This window comes from Sturnira hondurensis, unplaced genomic scaffold (assembly GCF_014824575.4).
Source record: "Sturnira hondurensis isolate 20B ecotype Veracruz unplaced genomic scaffold, ASM1482457v3 Scaffold0000780, whole genome shotgun sequence".
NCBI lineage: Eukaryota > Metazoa > Chordata > Mammalia > Chiroptera > Phyllostomidae > Sturnira > Sturnira hondurensis.
Window position 1 is genome coordinate 7,957,180 of NW_028073411.1, and position 25,004 is coordinate 7,982,183.

Below are 25,004 nucleotides of genomic sequence, written 5' to 3' on the forward strand. Positions count from 1 at the left end.
AACTCTCCATGCACTGAATTCAGACTATGAATATAAAAATAACATTTACTTAAATATAATTAACACCTAAAGTTTAGGTAGCTTTAATGAGTTGTAATAAACAACATACTTATGAGAGAATTTACACATTAAAAATTTTTTTAACTAGAATACTCTGGAAAAATATTCCCAAGCATTCTAAATTATAAAATACATATTTACAAACAATAAACAGTGAATTCACAAATGTCCACTATTTTAAATTTCTATCATGTTGATAAATATAAAATCCAGACACAGCAAAATGCTTAGAAACAGAAGTATAGCTACAAACTGATTACAAAAGAAATGTTATAAATAAGTCAAAAGAAAGTAAATACAAACACATCTACTGTAAACTCAATAATAGTTGTTCACAAAAACCATAGAAATAGGAAAAATAAACATCACAAAACTGTCCTATATAGAACTTTTAAAAATACCTTTCCTTTACTAACTTCTTTGTTGCTGAATAACTTCCTATGATTCAGTGGAATTGTGTATATTCATCTCGAACCAGTGAATAATGGACGGTGGCTGTGATTTACAAAGGAACAGAGTGAGGGGAATATGATGAGGCCCCACGAGTGTCTGTGGTCGGCCCGTGCAACGCCTGTCACTGGGCAGCAGGAAGATTCTTGTCGGCCCTGTGTCAACAACATATGGAGCAGTACGTTGGAATTTTAGCTTTGATGATGATAAGGCTTTCCTGTCAACAGAAAAAAGAAATTAGTCTTGCTATAACCGAGCAGCATTCCTCTAATAAGTATTACACTTGTTAAAGCATGTTCAACAGGCCAAAACAAAGGTCAAAGGTCAAGGAAAAGGGGGTTAACAGTGTAACAGGGCACAGCCAAGAGGGGCGCCCCCCCCAAAAGGGATTTGGAATGGGGTCCAGAACTCAAGGTGCCCAGGAAATATTAGAAAGACATACAAGATGTCCTCACCTCTTACCCCCTCAACAGGTGTCAACTGGGGGAAGGGACAAATGAAGCCGGGCCACTGAGAGCTGTTTTGCATAGCAAGTTTAACAGCTAACCTCTGGAATGGTCATTTAACATATCTATAACCTTTAACTGGTTTCATAGATATGTTAAATAGCTGTGGCCAAGCTTTGAGTCAGGGAGAAGGGAGTGACTTCTACCCTGGGGAGTGATGTAACTGGGGGCTGGTCCCCTGAGTTACAGCGCCTGCGTGAGAGCTTGGAATTGATTGGCTCCAGGTCATGGGGCCACACCTGCCCAGACTCACTATAGCAGCCCAGTAAAGCTGGGAGGATGTGGGAGTCCTGGCAGGTGTAACCAATTGTAGGACGAGTCGGAAATGGGGCTGCAAAGGAGGACTGGCATTGGGATTTAAACGCAGACGTGGCAGCCATTGGGGAGGGAGCTATGTGGTTTGGGGCAGAGTGAGGACCCCCTCTTGCCCATGTAAGAGAGCCACTCGGTTGGGCAGAGTAAGGACCTCCTCTTGGCCATGTGAAAGAGAGATATCCGTGCTTTCGGCCAGAATGGGGACTCCCGAAGCCATGTGAGAGAGAAGAACCATGCGGTTTTGGCCGGAGTGCAGACCCCTGCAACTCTGGTAGAAGAGGCTTTGGGGTGCTCCCTTGGGCCGTGTGGCCTGGGAAGCAGGAGAGACTCTGCCTGGAAGAAGGGTGAAAGAACGCTTTGCCAGTGGACAATGAGAAGGTGCCACATGACTTTGGATTAATTCTGCCTGGATGGCAACACAGCTGATGGTGCCAGCGGCCTGAAACACAGACAGGTGCTTATTTTCCTGAGGTATGGTATCCCAAATTAGGGCAGGGGGAGAAGGAAGCACTGTGGGCTTCTGTGGTTATCCTAAAGGACTATGATATATTAATGGGGACATTGGGTCACTACTTTAAGTCTGTATAGCTTTAAATAAACCTTTCCTTTTCTTTTCACAAATCTCTGGCATTGAGAGACACATTTCCTCTGGTGGCAGACAGACAAACCCAGGAGGTATTAGTATACTGTCCTTGGGAGGGGCCCCTGTTTTCTGTAACAGTTTTTGGCATCCCTGGGTGGGCCAAATTTTGCACCCGCCTTGGACCTCTGTTCTGTAACAGTTTTTGGCAACTCCGCCGGGAGGATAATTGTCCATGGCCAACGGACCCCCTCAGGTGCAAGAGAGTGAGACTGGAATTTTCTCAGCTGCTGAGATTTTTCTGTGCACTCTTGAGGGCATTGGCCACCTAGTCACGCCCAAAAACAGAGCTGCAGGGCCCCCACCTTCACAGGTGGGTGGAGCCTGCTCTCCACCTGCATTGGTGACTGCAGCCTCAGCACACCACCACCAATGGGTGGAGAATGGCTCGGTGGTGCCCCCATGCCCATGGATGGAAGAGGCCTTGGGGGCTTCGGGGGCTTCCAGGGCTCCTGAAACCGGAGTCCTAGGGGACCTTTGCAGGTGGGCAGAACCAGAGTTTCTGGTTCTGGGGTGCTGCCATTTTGGGTAAAATGGGTGAGCCAGGTGAATGCCCCACCATAGAGGACAGAGCATGCATGGGCATTGCCATCTTGGACATCCCACATGCATGGGTGCTGCCATGTTGGAACTGGCTAAGGCTTCTCTTCAGATTATGGGCTGTATGCTGCTGCTGTGTGGGCACTGCAGCAGTCAGGTTCTCTGTATAACTGGTTCTGATAGGAATGGCTCTGGTTTTGAAGGTCATGAACTGAGGTTCAAAGGTGACCATCTGATTTATAGGGTGTTTGCAAGGTCTAAGCTTCAGAGAGGGGAAGATGTCCCTGCGAATCTAGGGACTTTTAGTGGAAGGTACCTATACAGCTAGGGACTTCTGGCTCCCAGATGCTGAGTTTAAGAGTAGTCCTTCCCACGTGGGAAAGGAACCAAGATTAAGAGAATGATAGTTAAATCTAGATGAGTAGAAATATGTACAAAGGATGTGAGTTTTAAACCTGAAGTAAAGGAAATCTCAACTATTTGTTTTCTGGTTTCGTGGGAAAAGAGCAAATTTCTCACATTTGGTTCTGCTTCTGATCAGAAATCTGTATCGTATATTGACCTAGGAAAGGTCACCGTAGCCAATTGGTGAGAATACCTTTGCCAGCCAGGACCCAGGAAGGGTCATTTGGGGCTGATAAGACCTTCAGCCTGAGGCAAAGCAGCATGTCTCTGCCATGAGACCGGGCCTGAAGGAGCATGTCTCTGCGAGGCACCAGTGGACACATTGGTGCAAGAGAATGCCTCTACTTGTGTATTGCTCTGGAACTCTGTGTTTTGGATTTTGCTCTGTATCTGCTCTAAGAAAGGAAATTGAGGATTCCAGAAAAGATTGAAACTTTATACTCCATAGGAAAGTGAACAAGGAAACGGATTTTCCATCACGCTTTGTATTTTTCTCCCTACCTGATTCCTCCAGAATTTGGCATTCTGAAAGAATGAGTGATGATGTAAGGTTTCTTTGCATAAAACCAGTAAGACCAGTTATTAATAGTGGTTTTGTTAACCAAGACTGACTGGAATGTCATGCTTGAAGGAGGCATGTATGGGTTCTGGTCATTACCAGAAGGCCCTGAGGAACTGGGATTGACTTGCGAAGCTAGCGAAAGCCAACGAGAAAAGCCTGGTACTTTGGTTGGTTGTGCGGTTCCAGCCAGCCTTTCCAGGGAAGGAACGAAGGTTGTCTTCCTGAAAGATGGCTAAAAGGAACCTATAGGCACAATGGAGGCTCAAGGATTTGAGTGAAACGACTGGTACAGGCAAAGCCAGATGGCGGATGTGTGGCTCTGCTTCTGTGCCCCAAGGGGCGGACTGAGAAGTCAATCTGAAGGTTCCCTGTGTGAGTTCCAGCAAAGCAGACTTAAGGATCATAAGTGATCCAGGCTGCTCTTGTTGTGTTTACGCAAATGAACAGTCCAAATCAAAAGTGGGGCTCAAAGTAGTCCCCATAATAACGGTGAGGGTGATCTTGAGGAGAAAAATTGTGGTTCAAGGATAATCACAATGCCCAGTACTGGACATCAGAATGGCACAGCTGTCTTGAAAGATTGTTTTCATTTAAGAGTTGAAACTGGGTTTGTGATATCACCAAAGATGTACAATTTACAGGTGCAAAGGACCTGTCAAATTGCCACTATTAAATGTCATTGCAGGAAGGACCCTGCAATAGAATGTCTTCCCAAAAGACAGTTTCACAGGCACAGAGACTGGTTTGGAGATTGCTGTGTGAGTTAACCTGTGTGTTCTTCTGTTCTCATAGGGTGTATGCCTATGACCTGCCTATGCCTTTGAGTGATTGGTTGCAATATAGGCCTCACTTAAGGAGTCCATCTTCGTCATCGCCCCCCTGAGACTCAACATTTTGACTGAACTAAGTGGTTAAGTTGGTGAAGGGTTGGGGCAGTCTGTGGGCTTCACTTTAGAACTGATTTCCCCTTTTCTGTCTTGATGGCTTGGACAGAGAGGGCTCAGAAATCTGAAAGGAGGGAAATCCTAATGTATTCCCCTCGGCCCGAGTGAAGTATAGTGGGCCACAAGGATTTTGGATAGGTGTAGCATGCCTTGTACACCTTCATCTAGATAAGCCATTCTTTACTTTAGACCCTTCCTATGTCATTTAGTGGTTATGATTTAATTGTGCTTCCAATTTCTTGCCTAATCTGTCACCTCCAGAATATGACCAGGATGCCAACGGTCCAGTAATGCCAGCCTTTGGGCACCAAGTCTGTGACTTTCTGGTAACAGCTAACTGACCAGGACCCTGTAAGGTCCTTCCCCTTGCAGGAAGGACTCCCTCCATGCTGCACCCAACCCCCTTTCAGGGTACCCTTGACCCAAGGGTAGGTAGGATGACGTCCATGTCCAGATAGAAGTAGTTACAAGAAGATGAGACCTTCGTCCATTGTCCTTTATATGATTATAAAGGGATTGTAAATCTGAAAGGAGAGATTGTAACAGGGCGCAGCCAAGACAGGGGCCCCCACAAAAGGAATCTGGAATGGGGTCCAGAACTCAAGGTGCCCAGGAAATATTAGAAAGACATACAAGATGTCCTCACCTCTTACCCCCTCAACAGGTGTCAGCTGGGGAAGGGACAAATGAAGCCGGGCCACTGAGAGCTGTTTTGCATAGCAAGTTTAACAGCTAACCTCTGGAATGGTCATTTAACATATGTATAATCTTTAACTGGTTTCATAGATATGTTAAATAGCTGTGGCCAAGCTTTGAGTCAGGGAGAAGGGAGTGACTTCTACCCTGGGGAGTGATGTAACTGGGGGCTGGTCCCCTGAGTTACAGCGCCTGCGTGAGAGCTTGGAATTGATTGGCTCCAGGTCATGGGGCCACACCTGCCCAGACTCACTATAGCAGCCCAGTAAAGCTGGGAGGATGTGGGAGTCCTGGCAGGTGTAACCAATTGTAGGACGAGTCGGAAATGGGGCTGCAAAGGAGGACTGGCATTGGGATTTAAACGCAGACGTGGCAGCCATTGGGGTGGGCGCCATGTGGTTTAAAGGCAGAGTGAGGACCCCTCTTGCCCACGTAGGGGAGCCATGCGGTTTGGGGCAGAGTGAGGACCTCCTCTTGGCCATGTGAGAGAGAAGAACCATGCGGTTTTGGCCGGAGTGCAGACCCCTGCAACTCTGGTAGAAGAGGCTTTGGGGTGCTCCCTTGGGCCGTGTGGCCTGGGAAGCAGGAGAGACTCTGCCTGGAAGAAGGGTGAAAGAACGCTTTGCCAGTGGACAATGAGAAGGTGCCACATGACTTTGGATTAATTCTGCCTGGATGACAACACAGCTGATGGTGCCAGCGGCCTGAAACACAGACAGGTGCTTATTTTCCTGAGGTATGGTATCCCGAATTAGGGCAGGGGGAGAAGGAAGCACTGTGGGCTTCTGTGGTTATCCTAAAGGACTATGATATATTAATGGGGACACTGGGTCATTATTTTTAAGTCTGTATAGCTTTAAATAAACCTTTCCTTTTCTTTCCACAAATCTCTGGCATTGAGAGATATCTTTCCTCTGGTGGTGGACAGACGAGCCCAGGAGGTATTAGTATACTGTCCTTGGGAGGGGCCCCTGTTTTCTGTAACAGTTTTTGGCATCCCTGGGTGGGCCAACCAAGTATTGCTCCCCCTTGGACCTCTGTTCTGTAACTACAGCAGACTGATGAAATGAGAAGAGAAACTTTTTTTGAGTTAAACATAGGTTATCTCTTACTTTAAAAAAATTAACTAGAGAAGTAGTTAGGAACCTGAATACCAATATTTGAATCCAGCCTCTGCCAGCCAATTCCCTGTCAAACCTGGAAGCAATTAGGTCTCTGTGCCTGTTTCTAGATCTTTCAAGGGGGATAACAACCAAACCCCCTGAGGGTTGTACTATTAAATGAGTTTACTGTCTCAAAAGTAGTCAGTAAAGCAGCCGGAATGTTACTCGTTCCCACGTGCTCAATAAACACCGAGTTGTGTGTAAGTGTGCAGCTACGACAGCTGTGCGTATCACTTAGGAAAAATAAATCAAGCTCAGAAGGAACCAATTTCAATTTGAGGCCGGTTAAGAACTGATTCGTCGTAAGAAAATGGCACTGTGACTGTCTCTGCTATCTTTTTTCCCAGAAGTGAAGTCTTTCCATTGGTGTGATCTACGCAGGCCCTAAGAAATGGGACAGTGCTACACAGCAGACCTGGGGGCAGGGCAGCAGTGAAAGATTTACTGTTACTGAGTGGAACCCCTCTTGTGCTCCGGGGGACCCGCACCCTATCAGGTTCGTCTTGCCCACTGCCAGGAAAAGATGTCTCTCAATGGCAGAAATTGGTGAAAAGGAAAGGAATTATTTATTCAAAAAGTTATCCAGACTTAGAGTAGTTGTGTAATGTCTTCATTAAATACTAAAGTCCTTTAGAACACCCACAAATGCACACAGTCCTTCCTTCTCCCTCTGCCCAGTCCAGGGTATTATATCTCAAGAAAAGAAGAAGTCTGTGGCTCAGGTAGCCCCTCCGTTCCCAGCACCACCACCTGTGTCGCTGCCACGAACTCCTTAATCCAAACCATGTGGATTGGATTGTGCACCTTCTCATGGCCCACCAGTAAGAAGAGTCCTTTCACCCCTTTTCTTCCCAGCAAGGTCTCTCCTGCTTCCTAAGCCATGTGGCAAAAGGGAGCACCCCAAAGCTGCATGGTCCTCTTGCCAAAGCTGTGTGCTTGCCTTCTTCCATGGCTGTCACGCCTGGATTTAAATCCCTGTGCCAATCTTCCTCTGCAGCCCCATTTCCGACTCTTCCCACAATCAGTTACACCCGCCAGCATTCCCCTATCCTTCCAGGTTTACTGGGCTGCCAGTGAGTCCAGGCAGGCATGGCCCCGTGGCATGGAGCCAATCATCTCCAAGCTCTCACGCAGGCCCTGTAACCAGGGGGAGCTGCCCCCCAGTTACATCATGGGTTGAAGTCACTCCCAACCCCATGACTCAAAGCAGAGCCACAGCTATGTAACAGGTCTATGAAACCAGTTAAAGGCTATACATATGTTAAATGACCATTCCAGAGATTATCTGCAAAGCTGTTGCTATGCAAACCAGCTCTCAATGGCCCTGTTCCATACGTGCCATCCCCCCAGACTTGTGGGGGTGAAGACATCCTATATTTTTTTTTAATATTTCCTGGACACCCTGAGTTCTGGACCCCATTACAGATCTCTGCTTGGGAGCCTCTGGCTACACCCTGTATCAATGCCACAACATTGAGATTCTTTTTAAAAGACTCATCTCTAAATATTTAAAGAAATATAAATGTTTACATTTTAGAAGGGAAAAAAGAACATTCACTAATTTCATGAAGGATTACAAGTATCCAAAGCAAGCACAAAAATAATTAAGCCGAGGGAAAGTCTTTGATAGTAATATGGTATGTAATAATAACCGATGTAAGGACATCACATAAAAAATATTACGTAGGAGAACACGTAGAGAAGAAAGTCCGAAGGGATACACACTGCTCAATAGCCATTAGGACTGCAAAGTGGTTTCTTATTCTGCACCAGCACCGTTCAAAACTGAAGAGCCGGCAGCAGCAGAGGTTCCCCTGGTAACTACCTCCGGGCCCCTGGATCAGCTGACCACACCCTTGGGGGCTCCCCCTCCCAGTCTTGGTGTGCTATTTCTAAACTTTATGCACAAACGACCCCTCCTTCCTAGGCACACCCATGCAACCTAACACACCGGGCCCGCCCCTTTCCCCTTGTCCCACTCCCCCCAGCAGTCCACAGGATGCTCGAGGACCACCCGGGAAGAGTCTCTGACTGAGAAGCTGCGCCACAGTAAGCATATGCTCACTTGCATCTCACAGGGAGGAAAGGACACATTCATTTCACATTCCAGTGCTCAGAGCAGCGGGCACATGTGCAAGCAAGAATTCCCTTTTTGCTAAGGAGCAACACTGGACTGGGTGGGACAGTTTGGTATATCACCAGAAGGCATCTGAACACTAATCCTCAGCCTAGGACCCACACACAACAAAGAAGCCCATTATCTAATAGCTTTGGGAATCCCCTCCTCCCCCAAAACTTTATTCGAGGCATTCATCAGGCAAAGAGCATCATCAATCTAAAAAGTCACTGAAATTGGTCAAATTGGGTAATTTAGGCAAAGCTTAAACTAAAACATCTGCCATTTTAAAACAGCCACAGGTGGGCACAGGTAACCAAGTTCTTGGTGACTGGGACAAAGACTTGAACCGAACACCCACAGTTTATGGCAGAGAACATGGGAGCAGGCCAACTCCAAGCAGAGATGACCTCAGGGGCTGGAGGGACTCTAGTCTAACAGGGCAGATCCTTCCTGGCTAGTTTTAGCAGGCTTTTACTGTGACAAGTAGTTGTAAAGCTACTGTACATGTGGTCTCTCGTGGTTTTCCTGGACTGGCCACCAGAGAAGGGGGTCCCACAATGTTATCTAGTTGACCCCCCTTCTCCTGGGGTCCCCCTGTACTAGGTTTGCCTTTCCCTTCACCAGAGAATTACAGCTCTCCATGTCAGAGACGGGTGAAAAGGAATTATTCAAGTTATACAGACTTAGGAGTAATTGATACAGGGTGCAGCAAAGGCGGGGCGGGGGGTGGGCAAAAAGATTTGGAATGGTGTCCAGAACTCAAAGTGTATAGGAATATTGGAGGAAATATTAAGATGTCCTCACCCCCCCCCCCCCAGATGTCAGTTGAGGGAAGGGACAAATGGAGCAGGGCCACTGCGAGCTGTTTTGCATAGCAACAGCTTTGCAGCTAACCTCTGGAATGGTCATTTAACGTATCTATAACTTTTAACTGGTTTCATAGATATGTTAAATAGCTGTGGCCAAGTTTTTAGCCAGGGAGAAGGGAGTGGTTTCTACCCAGGATGTAACTGGGGTGCTGATCCTCTGATAGGGGCCTTCGAGAGAGCCTTGTGGCTTTAGCAGAGTGAGGACCTCCTGTTGGCCAGGTGAGGAGGAGAGCCACGCTGTTTTGGAAAGATGTAGACCCCTGTAGCCATTAGGAGAGAGAGCCATGCGGTTTCAGCAGAGTTAGGACCCGTTCTTTGCCAGGTGAAAAGGGAAAACCATGCAGCTTTGCCAGAGTGGAGATCCCTGTGGCCAGGTGAAGAAGAAAGACAGGCGCTTTTGGTGGAGTGCGGACCCCTGAAGCTTTGGTAGAAGAGGCCCACTGGGCTTCGGGGCACTCCCTTTGGCCGTGTGGCCTGGAAGCAGGAGAGACTTTGATGGGAACTTGGTACAAAGAACTCTTACCAGTGGAAGGTGCCACATGACTTTGGATTAATTCTGCCTGGATGGCAACACAGCTGATGGTGCCAGCGGCCTGAAAAATGGACATGTGCTCTTTTCCTGATTTACGGTACCCAGAGTTGGGACAGTGGGAGAAGGGAGCGCTGTGTGTGTGTGTGTGTGTGTGTGTGTGTGTGTGTAGGTGTATACCCTTAAAGACTTTGATATTTTAATGAAGGCATTAGGCCTGAATAGCATTAAATAAACATTTTGTTTCCTTTTCACAAATCTCTAGCATTGAGAGATGTCTTTCCAATTGGGGGTGGACAGAAGAGCCCAGTAGATATTAGTATACCGTCCTTGGGAGGGGCCCCTGTTTTCTGTAGCAGTTTTTGGCATGCCTCGGTGGGCCAAGTATTGCCCCATCTTGGACCCCTGTTCGGTAACATAATGACTTAACGTCTTCATCAAAATCCCAAAGTCCCTTAAAACACCCACAAACACACATAGTCCTTCTTTCCCCCTTTGCCCAGTCCAAAGTACCGTATCTCAGGAAAAGAAATAGAAAGCTGTGTGGTGGTTCTCTTTGCTAAAGCTACACGTTGATTCTCTCTCACATGGCTGTGGGAGTCCCCATTCTGGCCAAAAGCACACGGTTCTCTCTTCAATGGCTGTCTCTTCTGCCTTTAAATCCCTGTGCCAATATTCCTTTGCAGCCCCATTTCCAACTCTTCCCACAATTGGCTACACCTGCCAGGACTCCCATACCCTCCCAGCTTTACTGGGCTGCCACAGTGAGTCTGGGCAGGTGTGGCCCCAGGGCATGGAGCCAATCATCTCCAAGCTCTCACGCAGGTGCTGTAGCAGGGGCTGGGAGTTGCCTCTCAGTTACATCCTGGGTGGAAGTGACTCCCTTCTCCCTGACTCAAAGCTTGGCCACAGCTATTTAACATATCTATGAAACCAGTTAAAGGTTATAGATATGTTAAATGACCATTCTAGAGGTTAGCTGCAAAATTGTTGCTATGCAAAACAACTCAATGGCCCTGCTCCATGTATCCCATCCCCCCAGCTGAGACTTATTGGGGTGAGGACATCCCATATTTTTAATATTTCCTGGACATCCTGAGTTCTGGACCCCATCAAAAATCCTTCTTTTGGGGGTCCCCTGGCTGCACCCTCCTACAAAACTATATACAATCATGTAAATGTCTATAACTAATTCCTTCAGAATGAAACTTTCCTAGAATGAAACTAAGTTCTGCAATGTAGCTCTGTCATTAAAATCCAATTAGCCCTGGCTGGTATAGCTCAGTGGATTGAGCATGGGCCTTCGAACCAGAGTATCAAGGTTTGATTCCCAGTCAGGGCACATGCCTGGGTTGCAGGCCAGTTCCCAGCAGGGGACTCACAACGGGCAACCATACATTGATATTTCTCTCCTTCTCTCCTTCCCTTCCCCTCTAAAGATAAATAAATAAATAAATCTTTTAAAAAATCCAATTAAACATGAGCTCTGCAACGAGACAGGACCACTGCTTTATGGAAATATTCTGAGACTGTATTCTCTGAACACCTTTCAAAAGATGAAAACTCAGACCTGCCCTATGTAGCTCTGTTGGTGGGGCGTCAACCCACCAAGTGACAGGTCACCAATTCGATCCCTGGTCAGGGCACATCCCTGGTCAGGTCCCTGGTCAGGGCACATACCAGAGGGAACCAACTGTGTTTCTCTCCCACAGTGATGTTTCCCTCCCTCCCTCCATTTCCCTCTAAAAATCAAATCTAAAAAAAAGAAAGATGAAATCTCGGCCTCGTTACCTGACATCACACAGATAATAATAAAACCCTGTCCGTTCCTGCCCCTTCCTGCAGCTACAACCCCAACCAAGGCGCCCTTGTGAGCGAGCACACGCAGTGCTCACACGCACACGCAGCGCTCGTGCACACACGCAGCGCTCGTGCACACATGCACCCTTGTGAGTGAGCACATGCAGTGCACACACGCACCCTTGTGAGCAAGCACACGCAGTGCTCACACGTACATGCAGCGCTCGTGCACACACGCACCCTTGTGAGCGAGCACACGCAGTGCTAACACGCACACGCAGCACCCGTGCACACACGTACACGCAGCACTCGTGCACACACGCACGGCCGGGCAGACCACTGCACACACTGGGAAGGAGCCTCATTTCAATCTACGATTACAAGAAAATTATAAATTTTTTAGAAAAAATGGCAAATAAAAGGAAAATACTGTTTTTCAGTGAACTCTCTACATTAATCTCAGGTTTTTGAACTTTTAAATGGTTAAAGCAAAACATCCAAACATTCAAAATGAAGGGAAAAAAACCTGTAAAGCCCCCCAAAGGGCTCCCCAGTCAGCACAGTGAAGGTGCACAACCCTGAGTCCCTTCGACCTGGGGCAGAATCCCAGCACTTATTACGGTGCGACCTAGGCAAGACCAAGGCGGAGCTCTAAGAGGGAAACAGTGATGTCGACTCCACGTGGCCACCTGCGGCTGACCTGAGAGAATACGCGTCACCCAGTGAATCCTGTAATAGGACTAAGAGCTTAGAGAAGAGTGGGCTACTCACACTTCCACCATGCTGCTCTAGCTTCTGCAGTGCACTCGTGATCGGCTCTTTGAATTTCTTGTCTCTCAGTCTCTTCGAAAGCTTTACAGTAAGATTAGGGGAAATAAAATGATTTGAAAAAGCAGTAATAGTCAGCATAAGTAAAACTTAGATGAAAAACAGGCTAACCAAAATAATGTCACTGAATCTTTACTGTACATGAACACCACTTGATTTGCTGTAGACTCCAAGGCTTCTTTTAGGACGTATCTCACTGAAATGTGTATATAATAGATGCCACTCTTTCTTGGGAATAAAATCTACTAATCTAATTATTTCAAATAATACCAGTCCTACAAAATCTGCTACACTGTGGTATCCAGAGTAAGTGTTCTATGAAATCGCATACTTTTCCATTTTATAATTAGCTAGAGCACTTGGAGAACCATGATGGAAAGCAAGGCCTCTAAACAGGTGTTTCCAATAGCAATATACAATCACGTAAGAGTGGATGAGCTCTGCTTGTAACTGACAGCTCATCAACATGCACATGGTACCACGACACTGCTCATTAATTTGTGTGTGTCGCCTTTGCTTGCTTCTCATCGCAACTCTGAGTTCTCTGCATCAGGCGCTTTCCACTGAGAAAATCTAAAGAGTGACTGTCCATTGGGTAAGTGTCTCATGACACATTAGGATGATTTTGGTTAAGATACTGAGGTTTGCTCTTTGGTTTTCTGCTTTTGTTTTTTGAGGTCCTGAATCATTTGAAGCCGTCACATCATGAAGACGGGGACAGGGCATGACACACAGTCACAGCCACACTAATCTTTTCAGCACTTACACTTGTGAGCAGATGTTTCAGATGGTCGTTCAGAGAAGGACCAACAACAACGCTTAGCTGCACCAGAGCATTTACTCCCCTTTCAAAGACTTCACCATCTGAATGAGCCTGCGGAGCGTTGGTTGGTCAGGGGTGTGCAGAGAGGAAGGGAAAGAGAAGAAAAAGAAAGGATGTGTCAGGAGAGAGGACCAGGAGAAAAGGTTTGACTGAACGTCCAAACTTAGAACATAATCAACCAAATTCAGAATTTAAAAAAAAATAATCTTTAATGTAAGACATGTAGAAGCAACATACAAATTTTATAAAAAATGGGACCAAAACATTAACTGAGATATATTGTAACATGCATAAAGACTGCTGTGAGATTCATAACTTTCTCTAATTTCACTTTTAGTACATCCTTTAAAGGTGTTTTCAAGTAATTGATTATCTGGCTCTGAATAGGAGTGACTGAATAATTAGAATTTAATTCTAATTCTGTATATATGTATATATATCACAGTAACAGGTAAAAAGCTAATTTGCATGTAATTTGGAAGAAAAGGAAGACATAAAGTATCCTAAACGTCCCACAGAAATTTCAAAGAATAAGGAACATACCAGGGCCGCCTTCAGCACAGGGACCAGTCTAGGGAGCAGAGGCACAGCCTTCGCAGGAGCGTCCTGGACCAGCAGTAATTCTCTAAAGCCCTCTTTTGAAACAAAGGTGTAGGGATGTCTAGTCTCTCTCAGGCCCTGACAAAAACCCAAAACAAAACGAAATCTACATTTGCTTATGCTAACAAGAAAACCTGAATTCTTACTTACGCTAAGTGAGAATCAATTCTTACTGTTTTCCTAATCATGATACATAATTTTAATATTGCAGTTTTAAATAAACTGAAAAATTGTAGAATAAGATGCACACATGAGACAGAAAGGATCTCTATCCACAGGAAGGAAGGAAGGGAGGGAGGGAAGAAGGATGGAAAAATAATAAGAAAAAATTAAAGAAACAGAAAAAAGAAGAGAGAAACAAAACAAAAAGGAATTTTAAAAAGGAAACAAAGGAAGGGGGTAAAGAAAGAAAGGGAGGAAGGGAAGGAAAAGGTAAATGTAAAGAAATAAAGAGACAAAAAGAGAAAAACATACTAGTATAATAAATACATTTTGTATACATTCCTAAATACTACCTGAAAGCATAATGCAGTAGTCTGAAATTAGGTTTATAAACACCACATTATGAATGCATAATTACTGGACCCTTTACCTCTACCATGATCTTAGAATTTGTTTTCCTGACACAATGTTAACTAATATAAAGGAATCTATTCAATTTTTTTAAAATTCTATAAAAGCACCTTCATGATTTTTTATTTAAAATGTACAAGAAAACACAACGGTAGAAAATCCTACAAAAGAAATTAAGGCATTAATAGCAGTCACCTAAGAAACACACTGTTGATACGGGACTAGCTGTACAGGGACAGACCAGCCACTCGTGATCTGACTTGGTTTGAATGCAAACCGCTGACGCTCCCCCTGATTTGACTAGTTCAACAACGATGCTCCTCCGCATTGAGTCTAACTGCTTTTATATTCTATGTACGCATATTTCAAATATTTACCTATAAATACCTGTGTAGACTCCTAAAGCTGATTAATTAGTTTCTAATAAGCATACACCAATCACCAGTATATGTAGTTCCTAAGACAGTGTAGTGTTTCAATGCCTATCATTTGGCCCTTAATTCAAAAGTAAAGATTTCAATTTACAGATGAGTTACAAAATAACATTTAATATAATTTTAAAAGATATTTTCCCCATAAATACTTAGGAGAGATGGAGTATTTATTTACCTCAGCTAAAGTAATGAGAAGAGGATCAAATGGAAGATTTTCAGGAGGACAGTCCCACTGTAATCTGTGTTTTACTGAACCATGGACCAACCTACAGTATAAAAACCAGTCAATGTAACAGGAACATCATCATCACATAGTCAGCAGTGATTATCTGACACATATGCTCTTTCTAGAACACAACCATATTAAAGTTATTTTGTAATGGGCAGAAAAACTGTGACTTCAAACAATATTACAAAGACATGTTATAAATCTACACCTGTAATGCTACAAATCCTCACCCTCTGAGCAAAACTGTTGGAAAACCAGACAACCCTGCATTCGCTAGATCTGCAGTTTTGGAGCTCCAGCGTGTTGCTATCTGTGAGTCTCAGTACAAATGTTACAGCTGATGCATTTCAGTCATAATTAAAACAAAATAATCTACTCAAAATAAAAAATACAAAGTGTAATAATTAGAAACAAAAACTTATTTTAGAACAAACATCGTTTTCAGATACAGATCACTGAACACTAACAGAAATGATGTGAAGTCCAGCTAGGTGTCATCCGCCTGGAAGAGAACGGACTCCCAGAAGCAGACACCGCCCACATGGGGTAACAAAGGGCAGCCTCTTGAACTAAGGTTCCTGCTGCTGTTTCTTTCTTTTAAGCAGCCTGCATCGAGGCACAGCTCACATGCAATCAGCTGCACTCTCATTAAGTGCACAGCGTGGTAAGTTTTGACGTGTGAACACACACATGGAACCATCTCCACAATTGTTAACGGTGAACTTCTTTCCCACCCTCAAATGCTCTCAACTCTACTCCTTCCTTTGTGTGATCTGCATAACAGCAAGATGCCTCAGTAACACAGTTTTACATTTTTGGTAACAACCAATTGCTTTGGGTGGGCAAGGAAGTGTAAGAATGTGAACAAGGTTTCAATTTAGAATATCATGGTCAGCAGAATCTGAAAACACCACTACAAACTACATTTCTTAAATATTAGAAATACAAAACAAAATAGAAAAGGATGTTGTGATTATTCTTTCCACAAAGAAAATAAATTTCTCTATCAGTTATATCAGGCTAAAACTGAATATACTCATAAGAAATAGATGATTCTAGAGAGTGAAATCTCATAATATTACTCTATCAGTAACCTATATTGCTTTCTTTAAAATAATTCTGAATTCTCTCTAAAAAAGTGGAAAGAATTACATCAAAAGTAAGCAAAAACAGATGTATATGCCAATTAAGAAATATTATTACAAAAATATAATCTTGAAATTTTGTATATTTAAAATATAATTTCAAAAAATAATAAACAATTTTATTACATTGTCAACTTCAGATTACAAACAGAATGATTTGTAACCTGCATAAGCCAATGAATGCTTATACTGTTTTAGAAGCTAGTTCAATCAATACCTTAAATTATTTGGGGGTTTACTGAAGATGTATTGATAATTCTATTGTGGAATTAAAATTATTTTCCTCAGCAATGTCCCAAGATCTGTAACAATCTAACAGCCCCAAAGTGTAGGTCCCTTTTATTTCAGCCTCCCTCGTAAATAAAACTTTGAGTACGTTCACACTGAATACTGTATTGACTGTACCGATCATTCTGAGTAACACGCTGAGTCAGGACTTGCATCGACTTTACCTGCAGGGAACACCTCCGTTAGAGTAAACAGCTGCGAATGCAGAAGGGGCTCGAGACTGCTCACCAAACTGAAATAAAACGTGACAAGAATACAATACATACCACTGTCACCTCCACTTTGCCCATATCTAATCAATGCTAACCCTGCTCAGGTCAAAGGCGAAAGAACGCCCTGACTTTCAGCCGCTTTCGACTTCCCAGTGTATCACTGCTCAGCAATGCAAAGGAGAAAGGCATCAGTCCTCTCAGGACCGAATGCACAACCACGGTTTCCTCTCACCCCTAACTTGTTTCGAAAGGCGTGAAGGTGCCCGACACCATTTACATTACAAATAAATATAACACAGATAAATATATAAAATCATAAATATAGTAATATTACACTTCTCAACGCCCCCTCGCTGTGACTGACCTTTGAAGGTGAGAGCTGAATGGAGAAGAGGTGTTAAGTGAAGGAAAGCACACTTGTGTTCAGCCTTCAGCGCGTTTTCTGCCTGTTCTCCCACTAAGTATGGCTGCTCCGGATGCTCAGAGAACCTGTCATTTCCCAAACTGGCCTTCTGCTTCCACAGAAATCAAAGGCTTACACTGGGCAGGAGGAATAGGGCTGGAGACTGAGCACGACACTCAGCAACAAATGCCCACATGTGCCTGCATGGATATGTCACTGCACAACGTTCAGTTTTGCTATACATTATCATCTTAGGAATAGATTAAATCTGGACCTACTCTCAAAGGCAATTTAGGAGGTGATCCATCACAGCAGTTAAAAAATCGCAGCATAGTTTCAATATAATTGATCAGAAACTAAAGATATAAAAAGTAAATATTTCACAACATGGTACTCTGAATATACCATGATTCAGAGTATATTGAACAATATACTCAACAATCATATTGTTTCATTTGATGAAACAGTTGAAATGAAACAGTTGTTTAAAATATATAATAGAAACTTACTATGCATAACTAGCTAAAAATTTTTTAATTGCATGCAATAATTAAAACATATACTTAAAAGCTTAAGTTTAGAATGAGCCCTGTTCCCTCTGGAAAAACATTTTGAGTAAAAATACATATGAAATTTCATTAAAATAAAATATCGCAATAAAAGATTCATTTGAGAAGCTTAATCCATATTCTGCATAGTAATTCACAGCAATAGTAATATTTTATTCGAGTTATAATCCCTGCTAAGAAAAATATGTTTTAAAAATTGTTTCTAAGTAAGAATCATATAAGTTACTGAAAAAGTGTCACTTATTTTAGGAAAAAAAGTAAGACAAATCAATTAAAGATGGGAAAAGGAAGTAACAACAAAAATATCAGGGTATTCAGAATTTCAATTTCCTTGACACTGTAAATTTCAGAAAGAAGCAAAGGAACATAAATACTCAACTGTTTTTCTTTCTTTCTTTTTTTTAAGAGAGACATCATCCTTTGAAACACAGATTTTTTTTAGATTTTATTTATTTATTTTTAGAGGGGGAAGGAGGAGGAAGGAGAGGGAAAGAAACATCAATGTGTGGTTGCCTCTCAAGCACCCCCTATTGGGGACCTGGCTTGCAATACAGGCACATGCCCTGACTGGGAATTGAACCAGTGACCCCTTGGTTTGCAAACCAGCAAACCGGCACTCAATCCACTGAACCACACCAGCCAGGGCTCATTTTACTTTAAGTCAGATAATGTCCTATGTCTTGGAACGCTCATTGTATCCTCGCCTAAGTATCTGCCATATTTCACCTGCCATCAAAATCAAAGAACCAGCTATTCTTTTTTTTTTTTTTTTATTTTTTAAATATATTTTTCTCATGACCCCTTTCAAGTGCTGAAACCACTACCACCTTACCCTACAGAAGGCTGGGCCAAACCACCTGGTGTTGTTGCGCAGGTGTGTTCACTTCTGGATAATTCCCTGATTTACTCACAGTTACGTACTTTTATGTGCTTAAATCTCATTTTTGTTAAATCTGATTAAATTGCTGGGAAAAGGTAGGAGGAGGCTAGCACTACAGTTAGGATTGCTGGTGCAGCAAGTTTACAGATCACAGAAAAACGGTTACGGACCTTTATGCAACTATCAAGGCATGCAATTCATCCTGTGACAACTAAATATAAGTTTATTCATTGATATCAGAATGTCAAATAATCATAGCAAATAAACAATAAAGCTGAGATGCAATTTATTTTCTTTCCCACAATACTCACCCATGAATGAGACAGGATTTGCCAACTCTGGCTGATACCCACTCACCCCTTCCACCTGCGCTCCCTCCCACACCACCTCCACCCTCATCACCACTGCCACACACCCTGCTTCACTGCCCCGGCACCGGCACCAGAGACTAAGACAGAACGTAGATGGTTCGATGGTGCGCCAGGTGCATGTTACTNGATTTTTTTTTTAGATTTTATTTATTTAGTTTTAGAGGGGGAAGGAGGAGAAAGGAGAGGGAAAGAAACATCAGTGTGTGGTTGCCTCTCAAGCACCCCCTATTGGGGACCTGGCTTGCAATACAGGTACATGCCCTGACTGGGAATTGAACCAGTGACCCCTTGGTTTGCAAACCAGCAAACCGGCAGTCAATCCCCCAGCCAGGGCTCATTTTACTTTAAGTCAGATAATGTCCTATGTCTTGGAACGCTCATTGTATCCTTGCCTAAGTATCTGCCATATTTCACCTGCCATCAAAATCAAAGAACCAGCTATTCTCATGACCCCTTTCAAGTGCTGAAACCACTACCACCTTACCCTACGGAAGGCTGGGCCAAACCACCTGGTGTTGTTGCGCAGGTGAAGGAAAAGCACACTTGTGAAGTGTGCTTTTCCTTCACTTATTATTCACTTCTGGATAATTCCCTGATTTACTCACAGTTACGTACTTTTATGTGCTTAAATCTCATTTTTGTTAAATCTGATTAAATTGCTGGGAAAAGGTAGGAGGAGGCTAGCACTACAGTTAGGATTGCTGGTGCAGCAAGTTTACAGATCACAGAAAAACTGTTACGGACCTTTATGCAACTATCAAGGCATGCAATTCATCCTGTGACAACTAAATATAAGTTTATTCATTGATATCAGAATGTCAAATAATCATAGCAAATAAACAATAAAGCTGAGATGCAATTTATTTTCTTTCCCACAATACTCACCCATGAATGAGACAGGATTTGCCAACTCTGGCTGATACCCACTCACCCCTTCCACCTGCGCTCCCTCCCACACCACCTCCACCCTCATCACCACTGCCACACACCCTGCTTCACTGCCCCGGCACCGGCACCAGAGACTAAGACAGAACGTAGATGGTTCGATGGTGCGCCAGGTGCATGTTACTTAGAAAAACCTACTGAATCAGAATCTCTCTTGTACCTACCGGGTTAATTGTTTTAGGGTTAAGTTTATCACTTGGCCGAGGGTGAACTTTTCTTGCAGACTCTGGCGAACTGGCTGACGAGGAGGATTTGCTTCGCTGAACTGCAGTCCTCTGTTTTATTTGTGGACTTACTGATGTCCTTTGATTATAATTACCTGGAAAAGAAACCCAGAAAAATCAACCCAAAAAGGTGAAAACAATAAAACGCACCCCACATTCATGTGGATGACAGAACGTGTCATTAATAAAGTTCACCTCTTCCCTGACAAAGCAGCGTGTCGTACCCGTCACTCTGTTTTTCAGCCGCACGTCTCCCCGGCACTCTGACTTCTGCATTGCCTCCTTTTATTCCTGCAGGTAAATGAAACTTGATTTCAAAACATTTTGAGGAAATTCACTAACAATATGAAGACCAAAACAGAATACAGTAGAAAGTACAGTAAGACACACAAAAAATGGTATGACATGGAGCAAAATACTTGAAAAGACTAATGAGAAAATATAAAATTATATCAATTCCAGTAAGATCAATAACAGCATACTTAAAACTGGCTATAAGAAAATAAAATGTATAAAACTACATTTTTCCCTTCAAATTATCAAAATATACTATTAGATACTCAGTTGCAATTCTCTGGTTATATGCAGAAAACATGAACCAGATTTTTAAAAAATATTTTACTTATTTATCTTTAGAGATAGGGAGGGAGGGAGGGAGAGAGGGAGAGAAACACCAATGTGTGGTTGCCTCTCACATGCCCCACACTGGGGACCTGGTCTGCAACCCAGGCACATGCCCTGACTAGAACCATCGAACCACCAGCCCTTTGGTATGTAGGCCTGCACTCAATCCACTGCACTACACCAGCCAGGGCATGAACTAGATTTTTGAAGAGTGGTTGGCACATACCCTACTGTCTCCAACTTCTCTGGCCCCTATATTTCCAAAGTCCCAAATGTTATCATCTGCATATCAAGTCCTACTTTTGCAGTGACATAATAAACTGTCCTACTTAATGTCCCATGAGCTCCTTGAATCGAACATAACCCAGAGGTTATCATCCACAGTGAAGCTGTAAAATCCTTTTTAACTCAAGGAACCACCAGTTTTCTGGCCCATCAGGCTGAAAAACTTATAGAAAATTACTGTTTCCTTTTCCTTTGCTTCCTCCATTCAACCCTGCAAAGTGTTCAACATGGTATGACGAGGCTCTGGCTTAGTATCTTGTCTCTACTAGTTATGAGGTTCAGAAATTCAGGCAAATTATTTAACATCCCTAAGCTTCGATTTCCTGATCTATTAAGAGAGGTAAATCAAGCCTATTAAAGCCGTGGTTGAGTGACATTATCAGCTTGCTCACCAGCCAACAGAGGTTCACCTCTCCCTCTTCCTTATTTCCTCTTTTTTGTTAATGAAAGGGGTCTAGTTCATAACCCATAATTTCCTGCCACCTAATTAGTGATTCCTAAACTTCTCTACCAATGAATCCAACACACACACCAAGACCCACATACCCAACTGCCCGCTGGGATCTCTAGGTCAAGCTCCAATCCTAAATTCCTGTAGTCTTTGCCATCTTCTCTGTTTCTCAAATGTTCTCTTCTGTGGCCCTCTAATTTCTGCACTGCTTCCTTCGTATTTCTACTTGATTACTTCCTCTCTCCCTTGCATAACACTCCAATCATTCCTTTTTTAGAGCACTGTCCATTTCACACCTGTACCATAGTCACAACTGCAACTGCACTGTAAGATCTTCCTGTATGGCAACACAGGTGAAGTCCCTTTATGCTTTTAAATGAGAGTTTTTCAAATATTTGAGGACAATGACTCTCAGTTCTTTAGTTTCCTCTTCTTCAGGATAAACACTGACACTTTCCGAAGTGATGCCTTACATGAGTTGATTTTAACAGACTGGAAACCTTCAGGAGGAAGACAAAGCTCCACGGAGTAACAGTGCGCCTGATCGTATTGCAAACATGATGTGACCAGAGTGCCTTGTAGAGATAAATGTTGAAATGCTGCTGGTCACAGAATTTTAACTTTCAATTTTTTAAATTTAATATACTGACTTAATTTTCCCATCCTGTGACCAGCAGATGACTTACCCAAATCATACTTCACATTCATTCCCAAGGCCTTTTTTAGTCCTATATCATTAAGTTTATCAGATAATATTCTAAGACAAGCTAAGGCAAGCTTTAAACACACTGACCTAATACAGCACTTCAGTGATTTAACAAGAATTTATGATTACTCCTAGATTGTTTTAAGAAGCTCCTGATGAGGACCAATGCATTAAGTTTCTATTTTAAAAAAATATATGCCTCATTTCCAACTCTATAACTTGGGGTGACTACAATAACTCTTCTAAATGTTGAAGACTAGTAAATTAATATACGTATAACATTTACATATACACTTGGCACTTATATAGCAGTAAGTACTATATTGAGTTTTAGCACTTTCTTTATAATGATACAAAGTGGTTTTTAGTATTACCAATAATAGTGACGTTAAGGTGACTAAACACCTTCTTTCTAAAAAATCTGGTTTAATAGCTTGGATTATGTCAATTTGAAGATGCAGTTTAAGATTAGTTTGTCTTGATCATACACTGTCATAGCTGACATGGCTGAAAACAGTATTATCACAAAGGCGCCTACCCACAATCATAACAAGTGCCTAGTTTGCAACATCAAACGAGGACACACATTTTTCAACACTGTCTACCAATTCTGCAAACATTTTTGTCGGAACAATTAAATCTGTACACTTTTTATGTCACAAAGATGTTCCTTTGAAAGTACTAATGGGAAGGTACTGCATTAGGAATGACTTCAACAAAAAATTAACCGAAAGTCTTCACCTGACTTTTAAACATGCTAAAAAAATGAGCTTCCAAAGGTTTTAGTGTACAGGGCAGTTTTTATATGTAATGTACTTACATAATTTTCAGATAACAACAAACACCCACACAAACGCACAACCATGCAAACACTTCTATACCCACTTTTGAAACACCTTAGTTTCTTTCTGAATTAATTGCTTTTTTCATGTATTGGTAAATGTATATCCTTCTGTCTTAAAGACAAATTAAGTGCGCTCAATTTTTAAAAAATATCTGGTAGATGACTGACAACAAACCTGCAGCATGAGCTGTTTGTAAAAGGAAAACGCTTAATGTATCTCATGCTCAAACACCCTTTTGAGTGCACTTTCATTGAATAACATGGAAGAGAGTGGTGTGAAAGGGTAATATTGGAAGGAAGTGGAAAAGACTCTCTTTATGTCACAAATATTCTAAGGCCACCATTCTTTTACAAAGCATTATGAAGATTCTAAATAGACTCTAGAATCCACAAATCCACTTAACCCCAACGCCTAAACTATGTCACCGTATCAGAGAGCTCCACTGGGAGATCCCCACTTTTCCCTCGGATTTCCTTAGCTGTAGGCATCTGGGTCCAAGCTAGGAACGCATACCTTTCTTTCCTTGTTTTGAACAACTCATAAATCCTTTCTCTACATGCACTCCCCCATTCCACCCCGCACCCTGCTCTGCACAAAACTGCTTGATAAATTGTTAAAAGCAGATGCCACATTTTTTGTTCCTTAATCCTTTTTAGAAAGTTCCAAAAGCGTTAATACGCACCTCCCTAAAGTTCCTTCTGATCCCAAAGCATAGCGTCATAGTCCAGTAACAACCTACTCAGTCCCTTTACCATAAAGTAAATCCAGCGGGTCAGTAACAAGAATCTTAGACTTTGCTTTTCATTTTCCTAACCTCCACTCCTCCAACACATTTTCTCAATATCTAAGGCCATTTTAGGTCCAGGGCATTGTCAAAGTTGGAAAAGAAAGAGGCCATGTAGAGGGGAAATGAAGAAAAAACTGATTTTTTTTAAGCAAGGTGGAGGAAAACGCGTTTCAATTAAGGCGAACGGAGGCTACTCTGGGCTGAAGTGTGACCCCGAAAAAGAAAGGGCGAGCTCTGGCCTCAGAGCCCCTCCAGGGTCCTTAGCAACGGAGTCCGCTAGCCCTAGCAACAGGTCCAGAGGAAGCCGGCTAGGCCCAGAGAGTGCGGGAAGCTCCGGGGGAACCCCCACGGCTCCGGGCACCCGTCCTACCGCGCCACCCGCCCCTGCGACCCGCCCACTAGCCGCCACCCTAGAAGGGGCTTTTCACCGGCGACTGCTAGACCCACGCCGCGGTTCCCGCGACTCGTCGCCTGAGTTTGGGGAGAAGAAAGCTGCGCGCGATCCCCGGATCTGGCAGCGCCGTGCGTGACGTCAGACGCACGTTACGACCGCTAAGCCAATAGCAGGGAAGCCGCAGACGCGCTAGCGGAAAAGGGTTGCCCTGGCAACAGGTGCGGGAGGTGAAAAGGGCACTTCCTGAGCTAGCTGCGCTGTGTGGAGACAAAAAGGCAACTGGTGGGGACTTGTGTTGGGAATGAGAGGTCCTGGGAGCAGAGGAGAACGCTACTCATTCCCTGCGTTTCCGGCCCTCCCCAGTCCGTGTACTTACCTCTGACAGTGCTCTGGCACACTTAAAGTGCTCAGTGTTCTCCAGATATCTTGCCCTAGTCTAGATCATCTGGGAGCCGAGGACCGTGAACTCCAGCCTCGGAGTCTTAGGGGAGAAAGGCAAAGTCAACCTTCTGCCCAGCTGTAGAATTTCGTTTCCTGTCATATCTTACTGAGTCATATCCTATTGCATCAACTACATAATTTATCCCTATTTTAATAATGAAAAGCGTGTACTTCTGTACTCCAGATATCCAGTAAAACGGATGCTGNGAGTGCGGGAAGCTCCGGGGGAACCCCCACGGCTCCGGGCACCCGTCCTACCGCGCCACCCGCCCCTGCGACCCGCCCACTAGCCGCCACCCTAGAAGGGGCTTTTCACCGGCGACTGCTAGACCCACGCCGCGGTTCCCGC

At 43.6% G+C, this 25,004-nt stretch overlaps 1 protein-coding gene across 4 annotated transcripts; it reads right to left on the reverse strand.

Moving 5' to 3' along the window:
* Positions 1–25,004, reverse strand: PACRGL (parkin coregulated like). 4 transcript variants are annotated; one of them, XM_037045042.1, is made up of 9 exons: positions 24,972–25,004; positions 20,347–20,413; positions 20,063–20,217; positions 16,683–16,750; positions 15,032–15,122; positions 13,793–13,927; positions 13,193–13,300; positions 12,370–12,450; positions 1–727 (listed from the first exon to the last, which is right to left on the reverse strand). In XM_037045042.1, exons 2-9 carry the CDS (start codon positions 20,396–20,398, stop codon positions 671–673), a joined length of 747 nt encoding a protein of 248 aa, XP_036900937.1. In that variant the 5' UTR covers positions 20,399–20,413; positions 24,972–25,004; the 3' UTR covers positions 1–670. The 4 variants fall into 4 exon arrangements, with proteins under 4 accessions (XP_036900937.1, XP_036900932.1, XP_036900941.1 ...); XM_037045037.1 differs by lacking the exon at positions 24,972–25,004 and adding an exon at positions 24,249–24,328; XM_037045046.1 differs by lacking the exon at positions 24,972–25,004 and adding an exon at positions 23,716–24,128.

Excerpts from the sequence above, each read along its gene's own strand:
- PACRGL (XM_037045042.1), bottom strand. The coding sequence starts at position 20,398 with ATGCAGAAGTCAGAGTGCCGGGGAGACGTGCGGCTGAAAAACAGAGTG. Across the intron at positions 16,751-20,062 it reads ACCCTAAAACAATTAACCCG|TTTGGTGAGCAGTCTCGAGC; the intron begins GTAGGTACAAGA and ends GTTTTATTTCAG. Across the intron at positions 13,928-15,031 it reads TTCTCATTACTTTAGCTGAG|GGCCTGAGAGAGACTAGACA; the intron begins GTAAATAAATAC and ends GGTTTTTGTCAG.